At 30.8% G+C, this 23,566-nt stretch overlaps 1 protein-coding gene and 1 long non-coding RNA gene across 2 annotated transcripts; one reads left to right on the plus strand and one right to left on the minus strand.

The window, feature by feature from the left end:
• Positions 1-19,257: 19,257 nt before the first annotated feature.
• LOC135126603 (uncharacterized) lies at positions 19,258-19,645 on the plus strand. The gene is made up of 3 exons (XR_010280080.1): positions 19,258-19,368; positions 19,422-19,490; positions 19,537-19,645. It is a non-coding gene; the product is annotated as an uncharacterized LOC135126603 (long non-coding RNA).
• A 924-nt stretch (positions 19,646-20,569) lies between these two features.
• Positions 20,570-22,281, minus strand: LOC135127323 (glutamate receptor ionotropic, NMDA 1-like). Its single transcript, XM_064053766.1, has 5 exons — positions 22,208-22,281; positions 21,449-22,154; positions 21,112-21,386; positions 20,916-21,061; positions 20,570-20,682 (listed from the first exon to the last, which is right to left on the minus strand). The coding sequence occupies exons 1-5, from the start codon at positions 22,279-22,281 to the stop codon at positions 20,570-20,572; spliced, it is 1,314 nt and encodes a 437-aa protein (XP_063909836.1).
• Positions 22,282-23,566: the final 1,285 nt, after the last annotated feature.

A 23,566-nucleotide genomic window follows, 5' to 3' on the forward strand; every position in this document is an offset into this window, starting at 1 on the left:
TTGAACAAATTGTTGAAACTATCAGCAATGCTTTCTTATTATAATTTAAAACAATACGGTTTGTCTCTTATAAATATAACGTACGGTGCAATCACCTGCTTAGATTTTGTTGTAACGTCATTCTATGAAATTCAGCTTTATCTAAAAACGAATAGAGAAATGACCATTATGGACATATTAGTTTATATTAACAATAATTATACACATTTATTGGAATTAGTAATAGAAATTTTGTTTTTACAAATATATTTAACTACAATCTCGTACTTTTGGATAGTTAACGAGGCGTTGACATCTAAAAATTATAAACAATTAATGAAGGCACACCAAGAACTACGTGGTCTGGCAAAAGTTGCAAACAAAATATTTTCACCTTTTCTTCTTCTTTCTTTACCACTGTATTTTATGTATATTGTTGAATATATCGTTGTTTCAAAAGAATATCAGAACTTAAATTATGCATTAACTTGTCGAATATTAATGACCACACTAAAGATGACCGTGGTGATAGTTGGCACTCACATCAGATGTATGCAGCAAGTAAAATACTTACAATTAACAAATTATCCATACATGTATATAAAATAGTATAATTTTAGGCTAACATAACGTCAAGACACATCTCCAAATTTTTAATTACAACAAAAAATGACGTGATCAGGAAACAGGTAGGTACATGATAATTTTGTAAACATACCCAATTATCATTCTGTTTTGTTTAGTTAAATGCTTATATGATGGAACTGCTCCAGGAAAAATTGTCGTTGACAGCTGGAGAACTATTTGTCATTGACGCAACATTTATATTTTCGGTAGTTAACTATGTGATTTTTTTTTTGTAAAAAATCTTTTTAAGTTTGTTTCTGCAGTCAGTGTCTCCGCTGTGATGATCATTCAATTTATACATTTAGAAGAAGAAAGTAATACTGTTATCCGGCTGTGGAATACATAGGTACTAGAAATGCCATGACTGTTTCGAATGCCTGTGTTAATTACTATACTTTTCACGATAAGTGTAAAACGTTGCTTCAAAAGTTTTTCAAATATTTTCTTCTAATTAAATTTAGCACTGAGTAAAATTGCGACTTTTTTCATCTTCTAGAAAATATGGAAAACGTAGGAGAATTTACTAAACCTATAGTACATGTGGTGAATTATTCTCAAGTTGTTTGGTTAAGTATTATAAATATTATACATATTTTTATACATTTAGTCCTTTCTTTCTTCTACATATCTCCCTCCAGTTTACACATTTCACCCTCGTTTTTCTTTCTCCCCTTGAATTTGTTCCATCTGTAAATTGGTATTTAAAATAAACACAATAATTCTACTAAAATTTGAGTTTTTATTCATTTTAATTTAAAAAATTGGTCGAAAGTTATTTCGACAGAATTTCCCTGGCCCTCGAAGTACAATGACACAAATCGGGCTTCTTTGAAAAATTAAAAAAATTGATTCTACTAATTTTGTTCGTGATAACCTATATACATTAAAATAAATATAGATAAGTAATAGCTATAACCGCCTAATAAGGTAAATGACATCATATAAATTCGTTTTGATACCCCATATTTTTTTTGTTTCTCTACCACATATTACTTATTTTTTAATGACACACTATATATTTTTTGGAGATCTTGTAGAGCTTGTTTTTTGAATTCATTAATGTAATTCACCCACACCCCGCTACTGTCCACTGTCTACCATTCCAACACATTATGTTACGAAAACACACAAACTTGTTTATATGTATTTGATCGGCAACTCTGGAGTGACTTGGTCATCAACCCATGATAGGAACCGGATTGCTCCAAAAATATGGATGCGTTGATAAAGGGCAATGCTATACTCAGTATTGGGCAGTATCTAGATACTTGTATCTAAATAAAGTATCTAGATACTTTTTTGGGTATCTAGTATCTGTATCTAGATAAAATCGAATTTAAGCACAAAATATCTGCATCTAGATACAAAATTAATGGCGCAGATACAGATACATTTTTTTATTTCACTTTTTTTTCAGTAGTTATTAGTTGAGTTATACTAGTAGTAATTTTTGATACTTCATATTGGTGATTTTGGTTACATAAACAAAAATAGAGGTAAGAGGTCCACTAATAGTGTTCTGTTACGGAAATTTTCATATTTTAAATACCATCATTTCCTACATTGTAGCCTTCAGTATACAAATTTCATTCGAGATACACCCACATAAAACTTTATGACAGATAATGAGTGGAACCCCTGCACAATGGCAACAGTAATTTATTTCTTTTAACACCCTATGCGACCAGATATCGGCACGTTCCGGCAGAATTTTTCAGGGCCGTACTCTATTAAAAAAATAAGGTGAAATAATAGACAAATTGTATTAGTTAAATAATATTTGTAAGATTATAAGTCACTTTCAGACTCAGATGAGGCGTTATTTATTGAAATTATAATTTCGTTAGGTTGTGTATTTACAAATGTTGATTCAACTTTTATAACATGCCGAATACAATTCTGCCATTTTTCAAAAGATATGAGTTCTGATTGTTGTCTAATGAGATTTACTACAGCGGGAGAACTTTCTGGATGATTATTATATTTTCTAATATTATATCTATAACATTACCGAAAGCAGGTAAAACTTTCAACTCAACCCGAATACGGCTCTGTATAAAATGACCTGTCAAGCCCTTTTCATAATTTATGGTTGCGATTTCAGGAGCACCGCTTTTTGAGTGATTGGTGCCATAAAAATTTATGTGGGTGTATCTCGAATACGGTTACTGTAGATGTACCTAAAGAATCTGTGGATAAATGTGTATCTGCTATAGTTACGCAGAGTGAATCAATTCAATGTCATAATGAATTTATTAACAAGTTAATTGACAAAGAACCACCAAATACTGTAAGTGTTGAACAACAAACTAGTAAGCCCCCTTACTCTAATGCTGTTTTAAAAAATCTTCTGTTATTCTTCAACCAAAAAACGATAAACAATCAGTGTCCATCACAAAAAAAGATTTAATAAATAAAGTTGATCCGGTGAAATCTAAACTCGATATAGCTGCAGTGAAAACAGGTAGAAATGGAATTCTCATTATATGTAAGTTGTAACTCAAATGATGAAACTGAAAAACTAAAAAATTTAATTTCTGAAAACCTAGTGGATTACAGTGTAAAAACTTTACCAACTCTTAACCCTAGAGTAAGAGTTTCGGGTGTTGATAATGATAGGTATTTTAGAAGAGTCATTTGTAGATTACCTTGTATGTGGTAATAAAAATTTGTTTGGGGTAACTCTATATGTTTGTTAAAACAGTGTAAGCCTCTGCGTAATCATAATAAACTAAAGCAAGTTATAACAGAAGTTGATAAATTAACGTATCACAAACTTATTGAAGCTGGTAAAGTATTAGTTGGTTATGATTACTGCAGGGTGTGGGACGCTGTTGATATCCGTCGCTGTTTTAAATGTTTAGGTTTTAACCATACTTCGCATCAATGTAGTCAGACAAATCTCACATGTCCCAAATGTTCTGGTAATCATCTTTTGAAGGAATGTACAGCTGATTTTCTAAAGTGTGTACATTGTGCTAATCTTAAAAATAGTAACCCTGAGGTTAATTCGAATCATGCCAGCTATGATTATAACAACTGTGTACTTTATAAAAAACAATTGGAGAACTTTAACTTCAGGGTATTGGGTACCAAACAGCAATCACAACAATCAGTACTGGATATTTCAAATGTAAATTCTACCTCTCACGAACGAATGAGTGAATGTTCATCTACTGTTTTGTGTGATTCATCGTCCTCATTATGTTATTATCAAAATGTTAGAGGTCTATGTAGAAAAACACGTAACTTTTATTTATCTTTTATATCTGCATCTCATACTAATTTAATTGCTCTCTCCGAAACTTGGTTAAATGATAGTGTAAAAGATGCATTAACAAGGTATAACGTTTTTCGGAAAGATCGCAATTATAAATCGTGTAATTATACCAAAGGTATAATTACAAAATTAGCCATTAATCGTACGATTTCTGTTAATGTCCGTGATAATTCCATTTGTGACTCTATTTGTGATATTTTACCTCTATTGATTTTTTGATAGTGCAAATATGTTTAAATTTCTGTGATATCTATGTTCTAGTCGTCTACATGCCACCTGCATGTGATAGCAATGATTACATAATTTTTTTCGATCTTTTAATGTCTATTTCTTGTCTATATGGATCTCAGTTATTTATTGTTGGTGACTTTAACTGTGCTGATTTTGTCTTATCAACGTTAAATGTAAGATCATCTAGTTCGTATAGATGCATCAACAGTTTTATATCCTTCTTTGACTTAAAGCAATACAATAATGTATTAAACGCCAATAATAGACTCTTAGATCTAGTTTTAATTAACAACGAAATTCAATGTACTGTCTCAAAATCAAATTATCCATTCATAAGAGAAGATGAACACCACCCTGCTTTAGAAATTGATTTGTTTTTGTCAAAATCTCGTATTAAGAAATTTCCCACCTCATTTCATTCAGATTATAACTTCAAAAAATGCAACTTTATTTCGCTTTATAAAGCACTACTATCAGTAAATTGGTCTTTTCTTAATGGCTACTTCAACGTTGATGATGCACTTTCCCATCTCTACCTTATATTGGACCAAATTTTTCAGAAACAAAAAATCCTAGTGGTAATTATCCCATTTGGTTCAACAGTGATGTCATTAAGGATTTGAAATATAAAAACAAGGCCTGGAAAAAATACAACAAATCTAAATCGCAAAATGATTATTATTTAATATTTAAAACCATCAGAGCTCAGTTGAAGTCTAAATTACGTGAAGCATACAATATTTATTTACAGCAAATGAATAATTACCACGTAAAATCGGATCCTAAGAAGTTCTGGTCATTTATAAATTCAAAAAGAAATTCGAACTGCATTATATCTAATATGACTCATAACGACAGAAATATATCCGATCCGGCGATATTGTTGATAGCTTCGCAGAGCACTTTGCTCAATCATTTATAAAACATAATTCTTCTAGTCACCTTGGCTGTTCAAGTTTGAATAAAAATGTGCTAATAAGTATTAAATATGTCAGCCAGGAATGTGTGTATAATGCCATAAAAAAACTCAAACCAAAAATGACCAATGGACCCGATCGAATACCAGCTTTTATTATACGTGATTGCGCAAATGTATTTGTGAAACCGTTAACCACTCTATTCAATCTAATTCTTAAAACTTTCAGGTTCCCTCAAAAATGGAAAGTCTCCAGAATATGCCCAGTGATAGATAGAAAAAAGGTGATAGATCAAACGTGGTTAACTATAGACCTATAGCGATTATATGTAACTTTGCTAAAGTGTTTGAACTTGTGTTGCACACTCACATCTCAAATCACATTTCTCAAATGATTTCACCACATCAACATGGTTTTATTAGTGGTCGCTCAACTGAGACTAATCTTATAACTTTCACTCAATTTCTTCATGATTCTTTTGATGATCAACGCCAGGTGGATGTCATTTATACTGACTACTCCAAGGCGTTTGATACAATAGACCACAGTTTGTTAATTCAAAAACTAGAATGCTTTGGGTTTGCTGATCCACTGATAAAATTGTTTACATCCTATTTAGATAGCCGGTATCTTTTTGTGGAGTTAAATGGATGTAGGTCTAAGTTATTGAAACAAGAAATTGGCGTGCCTCAAGGATCTGTTTTGGGTCCCCTGCTGTTTATTGTATTCATAAACGATATTGTTGATGTCATAAATAAACGTTCTCTTCTATTTGCAGATGACTTAAAGATTTACTCTCTAATTAATAGTTATGAAGACAAAAATGTGTAGACAGAGTTTATCAGTGGTCTGAAAACAATAATTTAAAACTTAACAAATCTAAATGTTATGGAGAATTCATAGAAGATTTTTAAAAACGATGGTTTATATTTGTATGGTACTTATCCACCCAGAGGTTTTTCTCAGCAATCCCTGCTTGCTAGATTTCAAATGTCTTCCTTGTTGACCAGGCGCATTGAACATTCCTTGATACTTCTTTTTAAAATTCTTCAAGGTGTACATGAATGTTCGGCTATACTCTTCAATTTAAACTTTAAGATGAACAGAGCAAATGCTCGGAATAAAATCACTTTTTATCTTCCTGCAGTCCGTACTCTCAGTGCTGTTGCTTCTCCTTTAATGCAAATGCTATGTAACTGTACAAGCCTAGAGAAGAATGACATAGACATATTTAATTGCACGATTAATGACATAAGACGATATCTTAATAACTCTCAGTTCTGATTGCTTGTTGAATTTGCTTGTTCCCCTTGTACTGTAATTGGGTTATTACCCGTTGGACACTGTAATCAATAATAATATTTTAAAATGAACATTTTTCAAAGATTTTACACTGTTTTGAATTTTGTACTAATAGGCCCTCTCAGAACACTTTTTTTTAAGAATTTTGATCTTGTTTTCAAAGGTATGTTTTAAAAATGCAAAACTATAAATGGGCTTGTTCAGCACACAACACTTTTTAAGGATTTTGACCTTGTTTTCAAAGGTACGTAAAAAAAAGCAAAACTATATGAGCTTGTTCAGCACACACCATTTTTTTAACAAATCTACCCCATTTTTGAAGGTACCTTTGTTAAAAGTGAAAATTCACTTTTTTGCCCTGCTTTTCTATTGGGCTACTTCAGCACACATATGAATACGGTTTCGTCCAAACAAAATCGAACAAGGTCCTCATGAGCGAAGAGAATTCACCTTTGAATCCGCTTAAAATTTAAGGATTTCACCCCTGTTTCAAAAAGCAACATTTCCCTGATTTTAAAGCGTATTAAAAAAAATTACTTCGCCTTTGGCTCATCATGAGATTGGTATGTTGGTTTTTCGGTCTGTTTTTAGGTTTGCACAAAAATTTATGACAATATTATTTATATTACAATAGAGGTAATACATAATTAATGTGTATTTAAGTATAAACATTAATGCAAAATTAAACAAAGCATCATGCTTCCCGCACAGGGCTTGAGATCAGTTGGCGGATCTATAACAAGAAATCGGTAAAATTAATGTTATTATTCAACTAAAAATTAGTGTTATTATTATACTAACATATCTCGCTTAACCGCTTCTTTTTCTTGTTCAGATTGAAATTTGATTGTAATTTCAACTGCTGGATTGACCGATAGAGAAACAGTTTGACTATCTATATTTACATAATTTGCTCTTGAAACTGGAAAATATGCAAGCCCTGGGAGTGGTATATACACATGATTTCTCGCTGCCTGTATTTCAATGTCGGATAAAATCCCAGTTCATATCTACCATATACAACATTTTTCTTATTGTTTCAGTGTTTATTAAGAAAATTGGATAAATATCATGCTTCCATGAACATTTGGATATTTTATTTATAAATAATGGTATTACATACTTGGCCTTAAATAAAATTATCGAATAAATACAAGAATTCTCTTCCGTTACCAAATAACCAAATGTCAATATGGAATATGAATGTATTGGATGTCAGTAGAATAGTAGATTTTGATCTTATCAGTCTAGCATCATTTGCAGTTGTAAAAGCAGCTATGAATATATGGGTATTAAAATCATTTTCTACATAGCAACCTTTATACTTGTAATCAATCTGTAATATATTTTCGTTTAATTCATTGATATGTATATTATCAAGTCTGTCGTCTAAAAAAATTTCATAAAATCTCTTAATATCTGTAACATATTCTGTTGCGCCCATATTTTATCTTGACCAAATTTACCCCATAAGGAATTTAAGCAGATTTTTGCAACAGCTGTCTTTCCAGGATTATTTTCTATTTTACCCAATTCAATACCTAGATTTTCTTTTACGGCTTTTCTATATTCTTCTTCTCATTCAAAATTATTTCTCCATTCACTTGTTTCTAACTTTATTTTCATAAATGCTTTTACATATCCTTTAAACAAATAACTCGATTTTTTTTCAAAATGCCAAACTTCATCAATACTTATTATTTTGTATCCTTTTTCAGTTGCCTTTTTTACTTCGTTTGTACACCAGGTTCCTCTGATAATTCTTTGAGATTCCGTATGAGTACATTTATCTTTCTGATTCGACCTTCGGCCCTCATGAGTGACCGTGGTCCACGAATTATTTAATTTTGCACACAATTGACATAATGGAAATGTTAGTTTTTCATCGTAAAACGGGGTGATACAAACCTCTTGATGGTAAAATTGCACATTTTATTAAACCATACTAATTTGAATTATACATAGGAGGTTTGAATATTTTAGTAGGATGTCCAACTGGATAATCATCATAACATTGTACTGTTGGATATAAACTACAAATATCTATATATTTCATTTTCTTTTCCTTAACTTTCAATTTTGTTGCATTAGTTCTTCCCCCAAAGAATGCATTTTTCACAATATATTCTTTTTGCGGAGGCCTCATTGTGTTTAGTTTTAAAACACATTATGCATAATTTATTCTTCGTTTTGCATTTATGTTCGTCTTTGTTTTGATATGGTTTATCACATTTTTTACAATAATAAGATTGATCATAGAAAGCTGTCATACTACCAATTGTATCAAAATGATTTCCATTTTTATATAAATAAACTTTTACATCTTTTTCAGCCCCCGAATATATTATGGAATTAAAGCATTCGGCTGCTACAACTTTTATTTGAATATTTAATACTTTTTCTATATTTGCAATATCATCTAAGGTAAAATAATTTTTATTATATTCTCCAAGTTGATTACATAGCTCTTGAGCTAAAGTTGTTTGTAAATTTTTTCCCATTCTTATATATTTTAATTCATTATCATTATATTCTTTGCCTAGTATAATGTTTGTATGATAAGTTAATCCAACAATAACAGCTCTTAGACAACATAATCTATCTTTATTTTTAATTTGTGTTATACTCTTCTTTGTTCGTGAGTCTTCTGCTATATTTAATAATCTTTTCGCATTAGTAGGACCCCTAGGCATATTAACAATTTCTGCATGAAATGTACAACCGCATATATCTAAATCTTGATTTGAAGTTATGATACTTTGAATTTTGTTTAATAAATTATCAATTTCAGAAGTTCTTGATAACCCTGTGGAAATAGGGGACCAAAGATCATTGTGATTAACTACTATATTTAATAAATCTCCTTCTTTGAAATTTGTTTTCTCTTTTACTATTTCAATCATTTCATTTAAACCCTCTCTAATGACAGTAATTTTTTTTCTAATTATGTCTGAAAGATCAGACTTGGATGATTCTTCCTCTTTCAATAATATAACTTTATAGTAAACTTTATGTTTCTTCCATTTTTTGCTGTATTCAGCTTTTGTTTCTATTATTTTAATTTTAGGTTTTTTTGAAAACTCTATAAAATAACTATCTTCTAATGCAAAAGATTGCTCACCAATTTTTTGTAATAATTCTGCCTTTTTCATTTTTGAGTAATCTTTCATTTTTCTTTCTTTACCAATTTTTCTTAGTTCTTTTAACGTTTGATCTAGATTTGTCTTCGGTTCTTCTTTCAATAATTCTTTTAAATTAGGTGACTTGATTTCGTTGAGAAGAATGTTTAAATTATCATTGTTTACATTATCTGAAATTTGATTCAATTTGATCTATTTTTTTACTATTTCTCTTTACGGAACAAAAACAACCGCACTTTAGATCTTGTTTTCTCAAACTTCACTTGCTCGGTAACTCAGTCCATTGACCCTGCCGTACCTGAGGACGACCACCATCCTGCCTTAGATATTCGGTTGGTACCCAGTATGAAATCTAGTAACCAATATTTTTCTTTTAATTCAGACTCTAGGCAATTTAACTTTTGTAAGGCTAACTTCCCACTACTCTATGACTTACTCCTCAAAACAGATTGGTCATTCCTACAAGGTTTAACAAATGTTAATGAGGCTTGTTCAAGGTTCTATGAAGTCTTGTATCAAATTTTTGAAATGTCAGTCCCCAAGATCAGTTCCAGAAACAAAACTCGACACTACCCTATTTGGTTTGATTCTGGAATCATTCATGCGATACGCCTGAAAACCGTTTGTCATAAAGAACTTAAAAGACACAAAACGCAGCATTGCCAAGATCGTTTTAAACAATACAGAGCTAAATGCAAAACATAGATTCATAATGGTTACCTTAAATATCTAAATGAAATTCAATCTTCCATCTCCTCTAATCCCAAGAAGTTCTGGACTTACGTCCAAACGAAGAAAGGTAGATCCAGAATCACACCTCTGATAAAGAGCTATCGACACCGCTTGAAATTGTTAATTCATTTGGTTTGTTCTTCAATAGCGTTTATGTGACGTCCAACCCGTCTTATGCAGTTCAACGGTATTTTATGATTTAAGAAACTTGACGATAAACATTGAGCAAGTAACAGAAGAAGAAATTCTCCAATCCTTAAAAAAATGCAAGGACTCCTTAACAGCTGGTGTCGACAATGTGCCAAGCTTCCTCTTAAAAGACTGTGCCTCCATTTTCGTAATGCCCTTACATTACTTATTTAATCTTTTCCCCAGATTTGGAAAGAAGCCTTTGTTACTCCGGTATTCAAAAAGGGTGATCCGGCCCATATTGACAAGTATCGACCCATTTTTATCCGTTGCAACTTTTCTAAAATATTCGAATCGGTTATTCACAAACGTATTTTCTTTTCCGTTATAAGCTTTATTACTCCGTTTCAACATGGATTCGTAGAAAGGAGATCAACTATAACAAACCTATCATGTTTCAGTCAGTATGTCTCTGAGGCTCTTGATGATAACAGTCAAGTACCCTAAAATCGCGCGTATAGTCCGCCCCCGCGCATAGTCCGCCCTCACGTATAGTCCGCAGTTTTTAAATCTCCCTCCTAAAAATCAGATAGTTCGCAACCTCGCGTATAATCCGCGGACAATGTGAGGACTGGGCTGTTGGACTATTCTAATCCAGACCCTACAGAAAAAAGCAAATGTAACGAATGTTACAATATATTGAAAGAAAAAATCACAAGGTTATAAAAAGTCTAATAACGGCCCCACTTTTTCTGCCTACGGTATAAGTGAGGGGTACATATCTAGTTTGTGATCAAAAATTTCTTTGATTTTTTAAGACTTTAGAATACACGATATTAGTTATCTTATTACCTTATTAGTGCTTTAAGAATTTAAAATAAATCCGGTCTAATGATTAGTATCATAATTTTTTATATTTTCATGTCCAATCAATTGGAATCAATTTCACGTTTGAAGAAAAAATAGCATGTTTTATTCGAAGAAAAGTGACTGATAAAACAATATACTATTATGTATAGGCACGACGCTGTTTAATTTTACTTCCCACGAGAAGGCACTTAAAGTAAAAGATATATTGATGAAACATGTGGACCACCCAGGACGTGAGTCTTGTACTCATTAAAATTTTCTTACGTCATTATGGGGCTTCAACCGACAATAGGAGAGCAGAGTTAGTGACGACTGTAAAAAATATAGGGGTTGTAAATGAAAGAATTGACATTCACAGAAAATAAGTGCCAAAAATTATTTAGGAGTACAAGATAGGAAAACAGTGCTTCTTTTTTGTACCGTTTTATAACAAATTTTTTTGCAGTGTTTAAGTATACATTGCGCAGCATATTGAAATTTTAAAAAGTACATCTTCGACGCAGAATTCTACTTGCTACTTATTAGTAGCACGTAATGGAACTGCAGTGTAATATGTACCGCGAAATCGAAAAACAAATTAGTCAAAGTTGGCCTTGCACGACAATTTTATTAAACGTCAAATTCACAGTCTAAATTAGAATTATGACACCTACTTTTAAAACACATAAAAATGAATCAAAATCTCCGTTTTCCAATTTTGTCCCATTTCTGAAGTAAGATCTAAAAAAAAAGTTTTAATTTCGTTTGATATATATTGCAAATTACTTTTGTCAACGTAACGTTTAGTGGCCAACTTTGACTAATTTCTTTTTCGATCTCTCTGTATATATTACGTGCTAGTGCTGGCATTAAATCCCTAAAAATTTGATATTTCAATGTTTTCCCTCAAAAGAGGCGTCATTGTCGATTCCGAAAGTGAATTTGAGGGTACACCTTTAAATTATTATTTTTGTAATTTTAATTTTTCGTGGTCGTAGTCATAGAAAAATTATAGTACACAACTAGTGTGGTAAGCCTACTCCCTCAAATTACGCCACTCTTGTTATGTAATATACTATTTATTGTGCACAAACTAAAGTTGGTCGAGTGCACTTTTAAAGCTGCAGTAACGTCTGTGAAAAAATATTTAAGTATTACCAAAATATTTGCTAATTATACCATTGAAGGACCATTGATTTGAATGTTCAGGAATTTTAATAAATATTGTTTACAAGAAATTGAAATTTCTCTTGCAATCCTACTGTTAAGTCAGTTTGGTCACTTTAGATTTGAAGTACAGGGCGACTTACGGGAAATTTGATCGATTGTTGTTACTGAAAACTTTGTTGGGCTTCCAATCATTTTTTTACCATCTTTAAAACAATCGTGCGGTTATTCCGTATTTGTTAATAGTAATTTGTTTACTGGTACTGTCAAGTGGCGCTTTGATCACACTAAATTCAATACATTGGCAATTTTGCCTCAAATGGGTGTATTTTTTTGGGATTTTCCGTTTGAAAAACTGAAAAATGGATTGCAAATTATCACTAGGTAATACACTACAATATTATTAAAGGTTGGTATCGATAAGAATTGATTAATATCACTAATAAAGGATAGTGCTGTTATGTTTGAAAACAATGTAGATATCTGCAAACTGAGCTAATAAGTAGAAGTGGAAAATAATATAATTCACACTGCAGCACCAAATCGTCATGTCATTTTTTAATACCAAAACAGTAACTCTTTTGAAAACGTTATTAAAAATATCCGGTTATATTAGTACATTTTCGGCAAACTATAACAGTGTCACGAATCAGTTCGAATACTGCGAACACTGTCATTTTATTAAGTTCTTTACAGGGATCGGAGTCATCGTACAGCAGATTTGGGCATTTCTTGATACTTTCCAACATACTCTCATAAATCGAGTATTTATTATAAACGTTGCAATTCTGTTATATGTTTTATTTAGTGTTTCTTTGACAATTTGTATCGTGTTCACTAATATTAATTCCTCGAAACAAATAATACGTACAGTAAACAAGCTAATCAACTTTCAAAATGAATTACATCTAGACCTAACGAGAGGATCAATATGGGAGAGCTTTTTCATTGTTTTGGTACTGCTTGAAATTGGTTTGGTAACAATATTTTGGACTTTACGTTTTGTTCAAGCCTGGACAAAGTTTAGGTGGATTATGTTTTTCCTTGATATTTTGCCGGCCTCAGTTTTTGTCTATTTTAATATTTTAATATTTATGACGGAAGCGAGAACTATGTTGATACATATTTTAATTTTAAAAATTTTAGAAAATGTTAACTACATTTTAGAACAATGTGACACTAAAGCTAAATTTGCATTAACAATATCCCAGAAAATATATCGCGTAGTACATGAACTCAATGATATGTCTTCATTCATTTTCCCTTTTTTAGTCGGTTATTACTTTGTAAACATCGTTCTAGCGGTAGTCACTGTTTGTTATGATTTTCTTCAGGACAAGAAAAATATTTCTTATCATCAAATATTTGACTGCAGTATTTGCATCTACAAGTTACTTTTCTTCGCTGGACTTTTCAGCAGCTGTATATGTAAGGTAAATTCCATTAATATTTCCATCTCTTTTTTACTAAATGTTCTAATTTAATTAAGTGGTAGTAAATATTGTTACCCTTATGCTAAAATATCTATTCATTTATATGTTTAGTTGTGTCCATAATAATTCATAATTTTCTACTTTACTAATTACATTGATGTTATGACTGGTAATAATAATCGTTTACTCAGTTCATAAATAATCGTACTATAATTAATGACGTTTTTATGAAATCCAACTGTTTATCATAATCTTAACATTGACACCAAAAATGGTTCTGTATGAAAGCCCGACCTCCTACTTTCTGACAAAAGTAATACAAATTTCCAACTTACTGTGCATAATTTCTGTAAAATATAGTCCAGAGAACCATAAATTCGAAATCTGTGAACACTGGCGTTACGCCAAAATTATTATATGTTTGACAATACTTTTATTACAAATTACTGCTTTCAGCTATACTCTTCATCATGTTTTTATCAATCGGGTTTTTATAATAAATGCGTGTGCGTACGTTTACATTTGTTTAAATACAACATTCATCGTTTGTATTATATTTTTCCACAAAAAATTTGAGAACCAAATTATAGCAACCACTAATAAAATATTTCAAGTTAAAGATCAGTTAGGACTGACGAAAATGATAATGTCGAGGAAGGATGTTGCGTTTACTTTAATATTTGCCTTTGAATTCTTCTTTATTATTGGATGTTGGGTATACTACATGGTGATAAAATTTAAATGGAATCAAACTACTACACAGTTACTTATGAAATATATGCATACGGTATTTTTTGTGTTTTTTAATGTTATAAAAATGGTGACGGAGGCAAGATTCGTCTTAGTGCATATGTTGATTTATAAGCTTTTTGAACGATTAAGCGAACTTTTTTTTCATTTGCATGCAAATAAAATTCGTGAAACTATTAAAATACACAGCGAACTTCTTCAAATAACATTTTATGTAAACAAACATTTTTCAGTTATAATACTTTTCATAGTTGGACATTATTTTATTGACATTGTTGTTGAAGTTCTTGCTTTGTTGTACAGTTTGCAACAAAATAACTATAATATTTCGGTTAATGAACTGGGTGGGCTCATTATTTCACTAAATAAGTTACTGTTTATTATTATCACATCGCAGGACTCCACATCAAAGGTAATACTGTGTTGGGTAACTTATTCAAGATTTTTTTTTTGAGTTCAATTACTTTTTCTGATCATAAGTTGTTCGTTTCAGGCAGTTTTTTTCTTTTATAAATTTTTCATATTTATGCGAATAATTATGTGATTATATATATATATTTAATTAATAACACAGGTCGTTACTACAAATGAATGGCAGTTGATTTCCATTTCGTAGTAAAATATTGTTGTTATATAACAAACAAATATCAATGATCGATTTATATTAATTATGCCCACGTATAAAAGTATGTAGTATTACTGTTCAATGTTCATTCAGTAGTTCTAAAACGCGTTTTTAAAAATGTTCTATTTTGTAAAAAAAATTGTAACAATTTCCAATTTTTTGGGAATTGTCTGTATCCGGTTTGACAGACAGAACAACTGTTTCAAAATACGTAAAGCCTGGAATACTTTAAATTTTAACTTGTGCTTGATCATAGTGGCTATACATTATATTGTGTGTTATTATTTTTACATTCAAAGATACAAAAAGAGAGTTTTTGTTATTAATATCGGATCTCTTGTTTTTTTGAATATGAATTTATTGTCAATAAGTTGCATAATTCTCTTGAACAAAAAATACGAGAAGGTTACCTTGACAACATTAAATCAGTTAATGAATTTTGAGAAAACTGCAGCCCTTGAATGCAGAAAATTTTATTTCGAGTATTTCTTGATTTTAATTTTTCTTTTTGACTGTGCGTATAATATTATTACTTCTCTGCATTTTGTTCTTTTTAGAACTAACCAAGAAAGTAAAGATCTAATTATTATTTTCCTTGTTTTGTACGTTTTTTATATATATACTATAATTTTAAAACTTTTAACTGAAGGAAGATATGAAACGATTGTTTTATTCATTGCTAGATGTTATAAACAGTTAAGTAAGAGGTGCCTTCAAGAGTTTGAAGATCAATGGATAATTTTAAAATGTCAAAAACTTTATGAGATATCGAAGGAAATTCACAAATCATTCTCAGTTATAATCCTTTTTCATCTGGCAAATTATTTTTGTAATTTTGTAATTCGACTCTTGTCACTGTACTATAGCTTTACTGAAAGTAAACAAAGTGTACACGTATACGAAGTAGTGGGATTTCTTATGTACTTCATAAAATCTCTCTGTATCATTGGAGTGACGCACAACTGTATGTCGAAGGTATATAATATTCATTAATAATAACTTTTAATTTCAAATTATAGTTTTGTTTATGTTGACATGCATTATATAGATTTTTGTTAAGTGCATGTGGAATAACGTTGACTTTAATTTGCCTGATTATCTTAACATAAAGGACATACTCAATGTAATCACAATGTTAGTGTGTACACTTACTTCGGTTGATTTATTATAGTCATCTTTTATGCTCCGGAAATAGAAAAATTTGTAACTGAATTTCATTAACATGACAAAAGAAAAATCTGTACAGTTTTTAAATCAACTAACTCTGCTTCAGAGTTATTTGGGAATTTTTTCTCTTCATTATAATGAAAATACAAGTCATTTAAATTCTGTTGGGCGCTGGCGAGAGTTTAAATTTTTTATAATTTTTTTACTATTTATGTCACAATTTCTAAGTAATTATGGCTACTTCTTTTATATGTTGAGCAAAAGACTTTTTATTATATCACTCTTCGGTTTTGTGCATATCACTATCAATTTAATGCTGTTCGCATGTACTTTTTTTTTTATTTTTATTTTATTTTTTTTTATTTTATTAATTAACGTTACCCAACAGGCCGGAGGCCCAATTACAGGGTAACGGGGGACATACACAACACCCAGAGCAGGGCGGGAATCGAACCCACGACCCAAGGTGTGGCAGGCAAGCGCGATGCTACCTAACCCACCCGAGTCCTCAACAAGAAGTACGAGAAAACAACTGTTATATTCTACAACAGTTTAGTAGATTTTTGTGCTCAAATGACAAATCGCGAAAGAAAGATTTCGCTAACAGAAAAACTTTTAAAATGTATACTCTTAACAGACTTGCTACTGAGTTTGATTCAATGTATAAGTCATGTGATAAAGATAACCGATGAGAGAAATGAATTATTATTTTTGAAATTTTATTTTTGTTTTCTTTATACACATTTAAACTTTGTGATCATTACGACGGAAGGGCGATACGAAATTACATGTTTAATAATATCCACTCATTTCAACAATTTGAATAAAATTTTCACCACACAGTGGCAAAACAGATGTAGATGGTTAACATCGAAACACCTGGAATTGCACGAATTATCACGAACAGCTTTTACAACTTATTCTAAAATACTTTTGTTTACATTGGGACGATATTTTACTACTATAATTATCATTGTTATTACCGCATATTTTGACTCTCTTGAAGGAAAGATAAGAAAACTGCAACTTATAGAACTATGTGTACTTATCGTAAAACTAGTTTTTATAATTTTGCTGTCTCATAATTGCAGTTCAAAGGTAAATTTTGCTTTAAATTGAAGATCAAAATTATAGTTTTTGTTTTTATTTATTTTTTCAATATTAATAACAAATGTACAAATTCATTTTTAGAATGGACAATTTACAAACATTTTTCTTCTTCAGGCAAACGAGCTCAAAACGGTGCTTTGTAAAGTGTTAAGTCAAACTAGAGACCCTAAGCTCCGCAAAGAGGTGAGTCCATACTGATTTAGGAGTCTTTTAAACTTCGAATACACAATTTTCAGCTGAATGCTTGTGGACTGCAGCTATTACACGAAAAATTAGAAATTACAGCAGCTGGATTTTTTGTGGTTGATTCAAAGCTAATTTTTACGGTAATTTTTGATGAAATACGATTTAGAATTATTAAGATTTTTCTTTTTAGATTGTTTCTGCTGCAAGTACTTACGTCGTAATCATATTACAATTTTTATATTATGACCAAAAGTATGTCAAAAATATAGAACTTTGGAATTAATTAATTTTGTAACCGTTTTTGACCAAAATTTGATGTGTAAATTATTTTGTATGTTAAATTTAGATCCAACAATAGAATTGTAATCCGAATAAGATGTTAGGTTCATTTTCTTATATAAGGACTTATTTTGAAAAAGTTATTAATCACTTGGGCGGAAACGCTTGTGTAACTATAAATAATCCCATAAATAAATAAATTCTGTATTATATGACTATCTACAATAGTTATCAGGTTATTACTAAAGAGGATAAGTCTAGTGTTAATTGTCTAAATAAAAAATTAAGAATGGACATTATTATAATTTTTGTTGTTGTAATTTAAAGTATTCCCACCGTAAATAAAAAATCAATATCTGAAAAATATTCCAGAGCTTTCTATAACTTTTGCATTAATTCTTTTTCTATTATTAATCTGTCAAAAGTATGTACAATAATTTCGTGAATAGCTCTATATTTATTCAGCACACACTTTTACTTTGTTGTTAACTTAACATACTGAACACAATTCATGTAATTAAAAGGATTCATACGTATGAATATTTATTTTATCTTTAAGCAAAATCTGTTGGCTGTACGTTTAGAAATCATTACATATTAAACTATGGCTATAGCGAGGTGTATGCATTTTTTAAATCAGTTGACACGATTGCAGAATTACTTGGGAATTTTTTCTCTGCACTACAATGATAATACGAATCATTTCAAACCAATTCAACGCGGAAGAAAAATCAAATTTGCCATCATTTTAATGTTGTTCGTTTCACATGTTTTAAGTAGTTATGGTTACTTTGTATTTATATATACTAACAGAGTTATAATTGTATCTCTCTTTGCATTTATTCATTTAAACATTAGCCTAATTCTGCTAGGCTGTGCTTTTTTTCTAAACAAGAGGAATGAAAATATGATTATATATTCCTATAACCGTTTGTCAAATTTTTCGTCACAAATTACTTATTATGAATGCAAAATATTGCGCGTGGAAAGAATCTTAAAGCTCTTATTACTACTTGAATTTTTATTTAACTTGCATCAGTGTTGGAGGTTTATGTTAAATAATACCAATTGTGCTTCTGCGAAAATATATTTGTGTTTTGTTTATATGCACTTCGCTCTAGTAACAGCTACAACAGAAGGACGATACGAAATGACTTGCTTACTGATAGCTGCTTATTTTAATCGTTTGAACACGATTTTTTCTACACACTATCAAACCAAGTGTAGATGGTTGATGACAAAACATATGCAGTTGAACGAATTATCAAGAATTGCTTTTCAATCTTATTCGAAAATACTTCTTTTTATTCTAGGAACATATTTTACTACTTTGATTATTTTTATTATTAGTATATATTTTAAATGGATTGGAGGAGCCCTGGATGTAGTAGAACTGTTGAGATTTGGTCTACTCATTGTCAGATTGTTTTTTATTATTTTGGTGTCTCATAATTGTTCTTCAAAGGTATGACAGTGTACTGAACACTTAAAAATCATAAACTGGAATTTGTGTTTTAGGCACATGAACTGAGGAAGTTACTTTGCCTAGTGGTGGGTCAAACTAAGAGCCCCAAACTTCGCAAGGAGGTAGGATTTTGAGCTATTATATTACGTAGTAAATAAAATTTTTCAGTTGAATGCTTGTGGGTTACAACTATTTCAAGAAAAACTAGAAATTACTGCAGGTGGTTTTTTTATAGTGGATTCACGATTTATTTTTACGGTAGGTACATTCGTATGTTTAAAAAAGACGTTTAGCGTTTAACACCCATTTATATCATTTAAATATTTTTTTAGATGATTACTGCAACAAATACTTATGTGTTAATAATTTTACAGTTTTTGTATTACGATCAACAATACAATAAAAATGTGCAGTTATGGAGCTAACAGATTCGTTATATTACTTTACATTTTGGTATTTAAACTAAAACTACCTAGCAATTATTATTACCTCAACGTTCTTAAAAAATATATTTATTTCTTAAAAAGATGTATATTTAGTGTGGTTTTGTTTTATAATTGCAGTAGCTGTGTAAGATGGTACATTTATTGTTTCTGCGTATTTGTTAAAAATATTGTAAAGAGGATATCTCCAAAACCTCCATAGATTATGGTGGAAATAGTAACAATAGCAAATATTTTTTTCACATATCCCTTGGCGATTAATTGTTGACGTCATCTTCAAATACAAGGTTTTTATAAATGGTTCAACGAGCATAGTTGGCTATTCATTTCAAAAATTCCGCATCGCTAAAATTAGGCTTCATGGTGATTCGAACGTTTTTCAAATGTACGTACTAAAATTCTGTTGAACAAGACACTTCTTAAACGAAGAGTTTGTGTATTCTGGAACCTCTTGTAACTAATTTAAACTTAGCTCTTACCACGTGGTTACACTTACACAAGCACATTCCGACTAACGCTCCGCCATGCAGATTCTGTCTCTACCAACCCTCTAACTAAAAACCCCTAGCGCTAAATCGTCCGACTACCAAGCAAGCATTTCCGTGCACCAGGTTGCCTATGTTTAACGATTTTTTTTTGTGATTGAATTTTTTTTCAAATTCAAATTATTCAAGTGTGATTTCGCGCCGCTGTTAATTAATTTCAGAGTGAAAACTTTCATTTAAATTCGGTTACCACAAACTTTAAGGAGTTTTACCTCAAGCGACTTCACCACGGTCGCAGAATTCTATAGCCCCCACGAACAACGTGAGATAATAAATAAACAGTGGACTCTGGTAGAAGAACAGAGAGTTAACAGGAGAGGAGGTAGCTGATTTGAGAATGCGAAATGTTAAATTTGTATTAAGTGAATTACGGTTAAGTTTCTGATTTCAACCATCAACGCTTAAAAACCGTCATACCATTCCGGCATTAAATTCAAAGATTTCAAGCATTTCAAATATGCAATTAACATTATATTTTACTTTCCTGTTTAGAATATATTCTAATAATATTTTTTCACAATAATTTCAATTAACAATAACAAACCGGAAGATACAATACCTATACAAAAAATCAAAATAGGAAAATAAGCATCAATAAATCCAACATTTACGAAAGTACCTCTCTGACTAGTACACTGAGGTTTTTTAGAACAAATCCTATTAATTTGACGATGATGTATTCCTGATTCATGAATTTTTCTGAAACTAAGATGTAATCTAAGGATTATGTTAGTTACAAAAGTTTTATTACTTACCCCACTTTTATATGATCTTTAAAAGGCGATTTTTTTCTCATTGTAATCGTCGGTCTAAAATGATTGAGATAATCTATCTCAGTTAATCCACATTTCTCGTGTTCTTGAAATAAATCCATGACTACTTTATAAGCAGCTGAAGTTTCAGCATGAAACGCAAAAAACTCGTCCCTCATTTTTTTAATGCCTATTTGCATACTCATGAAGTTGGCTTTTCTACCTTTGGCAGCTACCTTCGTGTCATATATTGCTTTTCTAACCGGTTCTTGTTGACTCTAAAGATTTAGTATTTTCACAATTATTGTTATAATTTATTACCTATAATTTTTCACTATACTTCGAAATAATATCTGCTGTAAACTATATCTTCAACTCCAAGCTCGATTTTAGAATACAACAGATCATAAACCGTAGTAATACTATTTGATGTTGACTGCAGAAGAACTACAATACTGGCAGAATACGCTGTATAAAAAAACATCATCAATAGCAACATTATTAAAAGAATAATTCGTCCTGAACTACTTCTAGGTTCTGTGTCAGAACCTTGTTGTGTACAACAACCAATTTGGACCATGGCTACGTCCAAGAATTTTGGCTTAATATATTCTACAATGTCGTATTTTTTAAAGTTTTGTCTATACTTTTCTTCACACATTACTACCACATATAAAATAAATACCGTAACAGCACTCACAAGAGACAAACAAAACCAAACATTTGCTTCAAATGGTAGAGTAAAAAGATTACGAACGTTAGACAGTGGGGGAGCTTTAAGGATAAATTTCACTTCTATTGGGCTTTGAATGGAAACATATTCAACTATGTTTAAGCGGTCGGCGGTGTAATAAGAAACAGTTCCACCAAGTTCAGCACTACCGGTTTCCAAATCTCCAAACATGCCTCCTTCGAAATGAGAGGCATTTGGTGCTTTGTAACCCCAAGAGTCCCTTTGTATAAAAATGGTTGTAAAGTTTAGCATTTCTAGCAAATATGAAATAGTGTTGTAATTAAGTTTACTGTAATTGTCAATGTGGCGATACCTATAACGAAAAAATTAACTTTTTGTACAAGGAAAAACGGTGACAAAAGTTACCGATAATCCGTCACATCAAACGGGTAATCAGGTTTAGCCACAACATAAGATACTGTGAAATTTGTACCCATCATGTTAGATCGGTTTTTGGCAAGCACCAGCTGGTTAAAGTACAAAAAATTGTTCTCTTCAGAAAAAATTCCCAAATCATTAAATACAAAAGTTTTATCTTGTGGATTGTATTTGTAAAACAACTTTACTTGGAATGCTCTGTTTGGCTTTTTTATTGCAACCGCTAAGTTGCTACTTACGGATAATTTTATGTCAGAGAAAAATGTTTCATTCATTCGTTTAGCCAAAATTAGCCATCGGTGAGGAGCATCAAAGAGTTCCATTTCTTCTGCCTGTTTAAAACTATTTTGATTTTATTTCATATCTACGATCCTAAATGCTTACGATTTTCATAAAAAAATGATAATTTTTGCATGATGAATCAGTGACAATTAGTACATGTGAGGAGAATTTTGATTCTGTAATTTTGGAAAAGTTGTGTATTATTGTAACGAACAAATTTGATTTCGACAATTGAATTGTTGATGCTGAAATAAATTAAATGTAATATGAAATTATAACAACTTGCTCATACATGCCTTTATCCCAGCAAGAGTAAAAAAATAGTTTGGTGGGGAATGCTTGTTTTACTGCATAATTCTGAGTCAGTTTGATCTCACTAAAGTGTTGCCATTGTACAGCATATATTATTGTGATCAATGTCAATATACTATGAAAAAGACGCACAATCATATTGCAAAGTGAAGGGTTCTAAAATGAGAGATGTTCTTATACCTACCTAATAAAAATTTTCCCGTAATAACAGGTTAGCAAATTATATGTCTGCACCTTTTTGAACTCGAATCTTGCGTTCGATAAAGTTAATATTTTATAAGAAAATTATGTGCTTGCTGTAATGCTTTGTACTTTCAAAGTATAAGTTTCCTTAATTTTTAAATTATTGATGTATGTTCTTACTTTGGTAGAGTCCTTGATTTTAACTGTTACTTTGTTCTACATATAGAATAAAATAGAACTATTTATATTTATCTTTTTATATCGTTTTTGTTATGAGAAAATCAATAAATAATTTTACTTCTGTAATAAATTGCTTTGTTTTAAATGAATGAACATAATTACCACGTACAAGGACAATAATATTTTACTCCCTTGATTAGTTTTTCGCCGTTGCATCAATTTTTTTCAGTTGATATAAACATGCCACATTTTAAAGATGGTGTATTTTCATTGCTCAGAAAAATTTTCATTCTTTCAAAATATGTTGGAAGTTACTCTTTACAGTCAGATGACCGGGAACATTTCACAGTCAGTCATACCATGAAGAAAGTAAAATTGGTTTGGTTTCTT

This window comes from Zophobas morio, unplaced genomic scaffold (assembly GCF_036711695.1).
Source record: "Zophobas morio isolate AGI-343-1 ecotype UQ-CSIRO unplaced genomic scaffold, CSIRO_AGI_Zmor_V1 ptg000011l, whole genome shotgun sequence".
Lineage (NCBI taxonomy): Eukaryota > Metazoa > Arthropoda > Insecta > Coleoptera > Tenebrionidae > Zophobas > Zophobas morio.

Bases quoted from the DNA above. Each gene is read 5' to 3' on its own strand.
- LOC135127323 (XM_064053766.1), bottom strand. From the start codon at position 22,281: ATGATGGGTACAAATTTCACAGTATCTTATGTTGTGGCTAAACCTGAT. The intron at 21,062-21,111 runs GTAAGTAATAAA...ATTACATCTTAG, and splicing joins AAAGATCATATAAAAGTGGG to TTTCAGAAAAATTCATGAAT. The intron at 20,683-20,915 runs GTATTGTATCTT...TTCTCAAATCAG, and splicing joins TATTTTGATTTTTTGTATAG to CTACCTCCTCTCCTGTTAAC.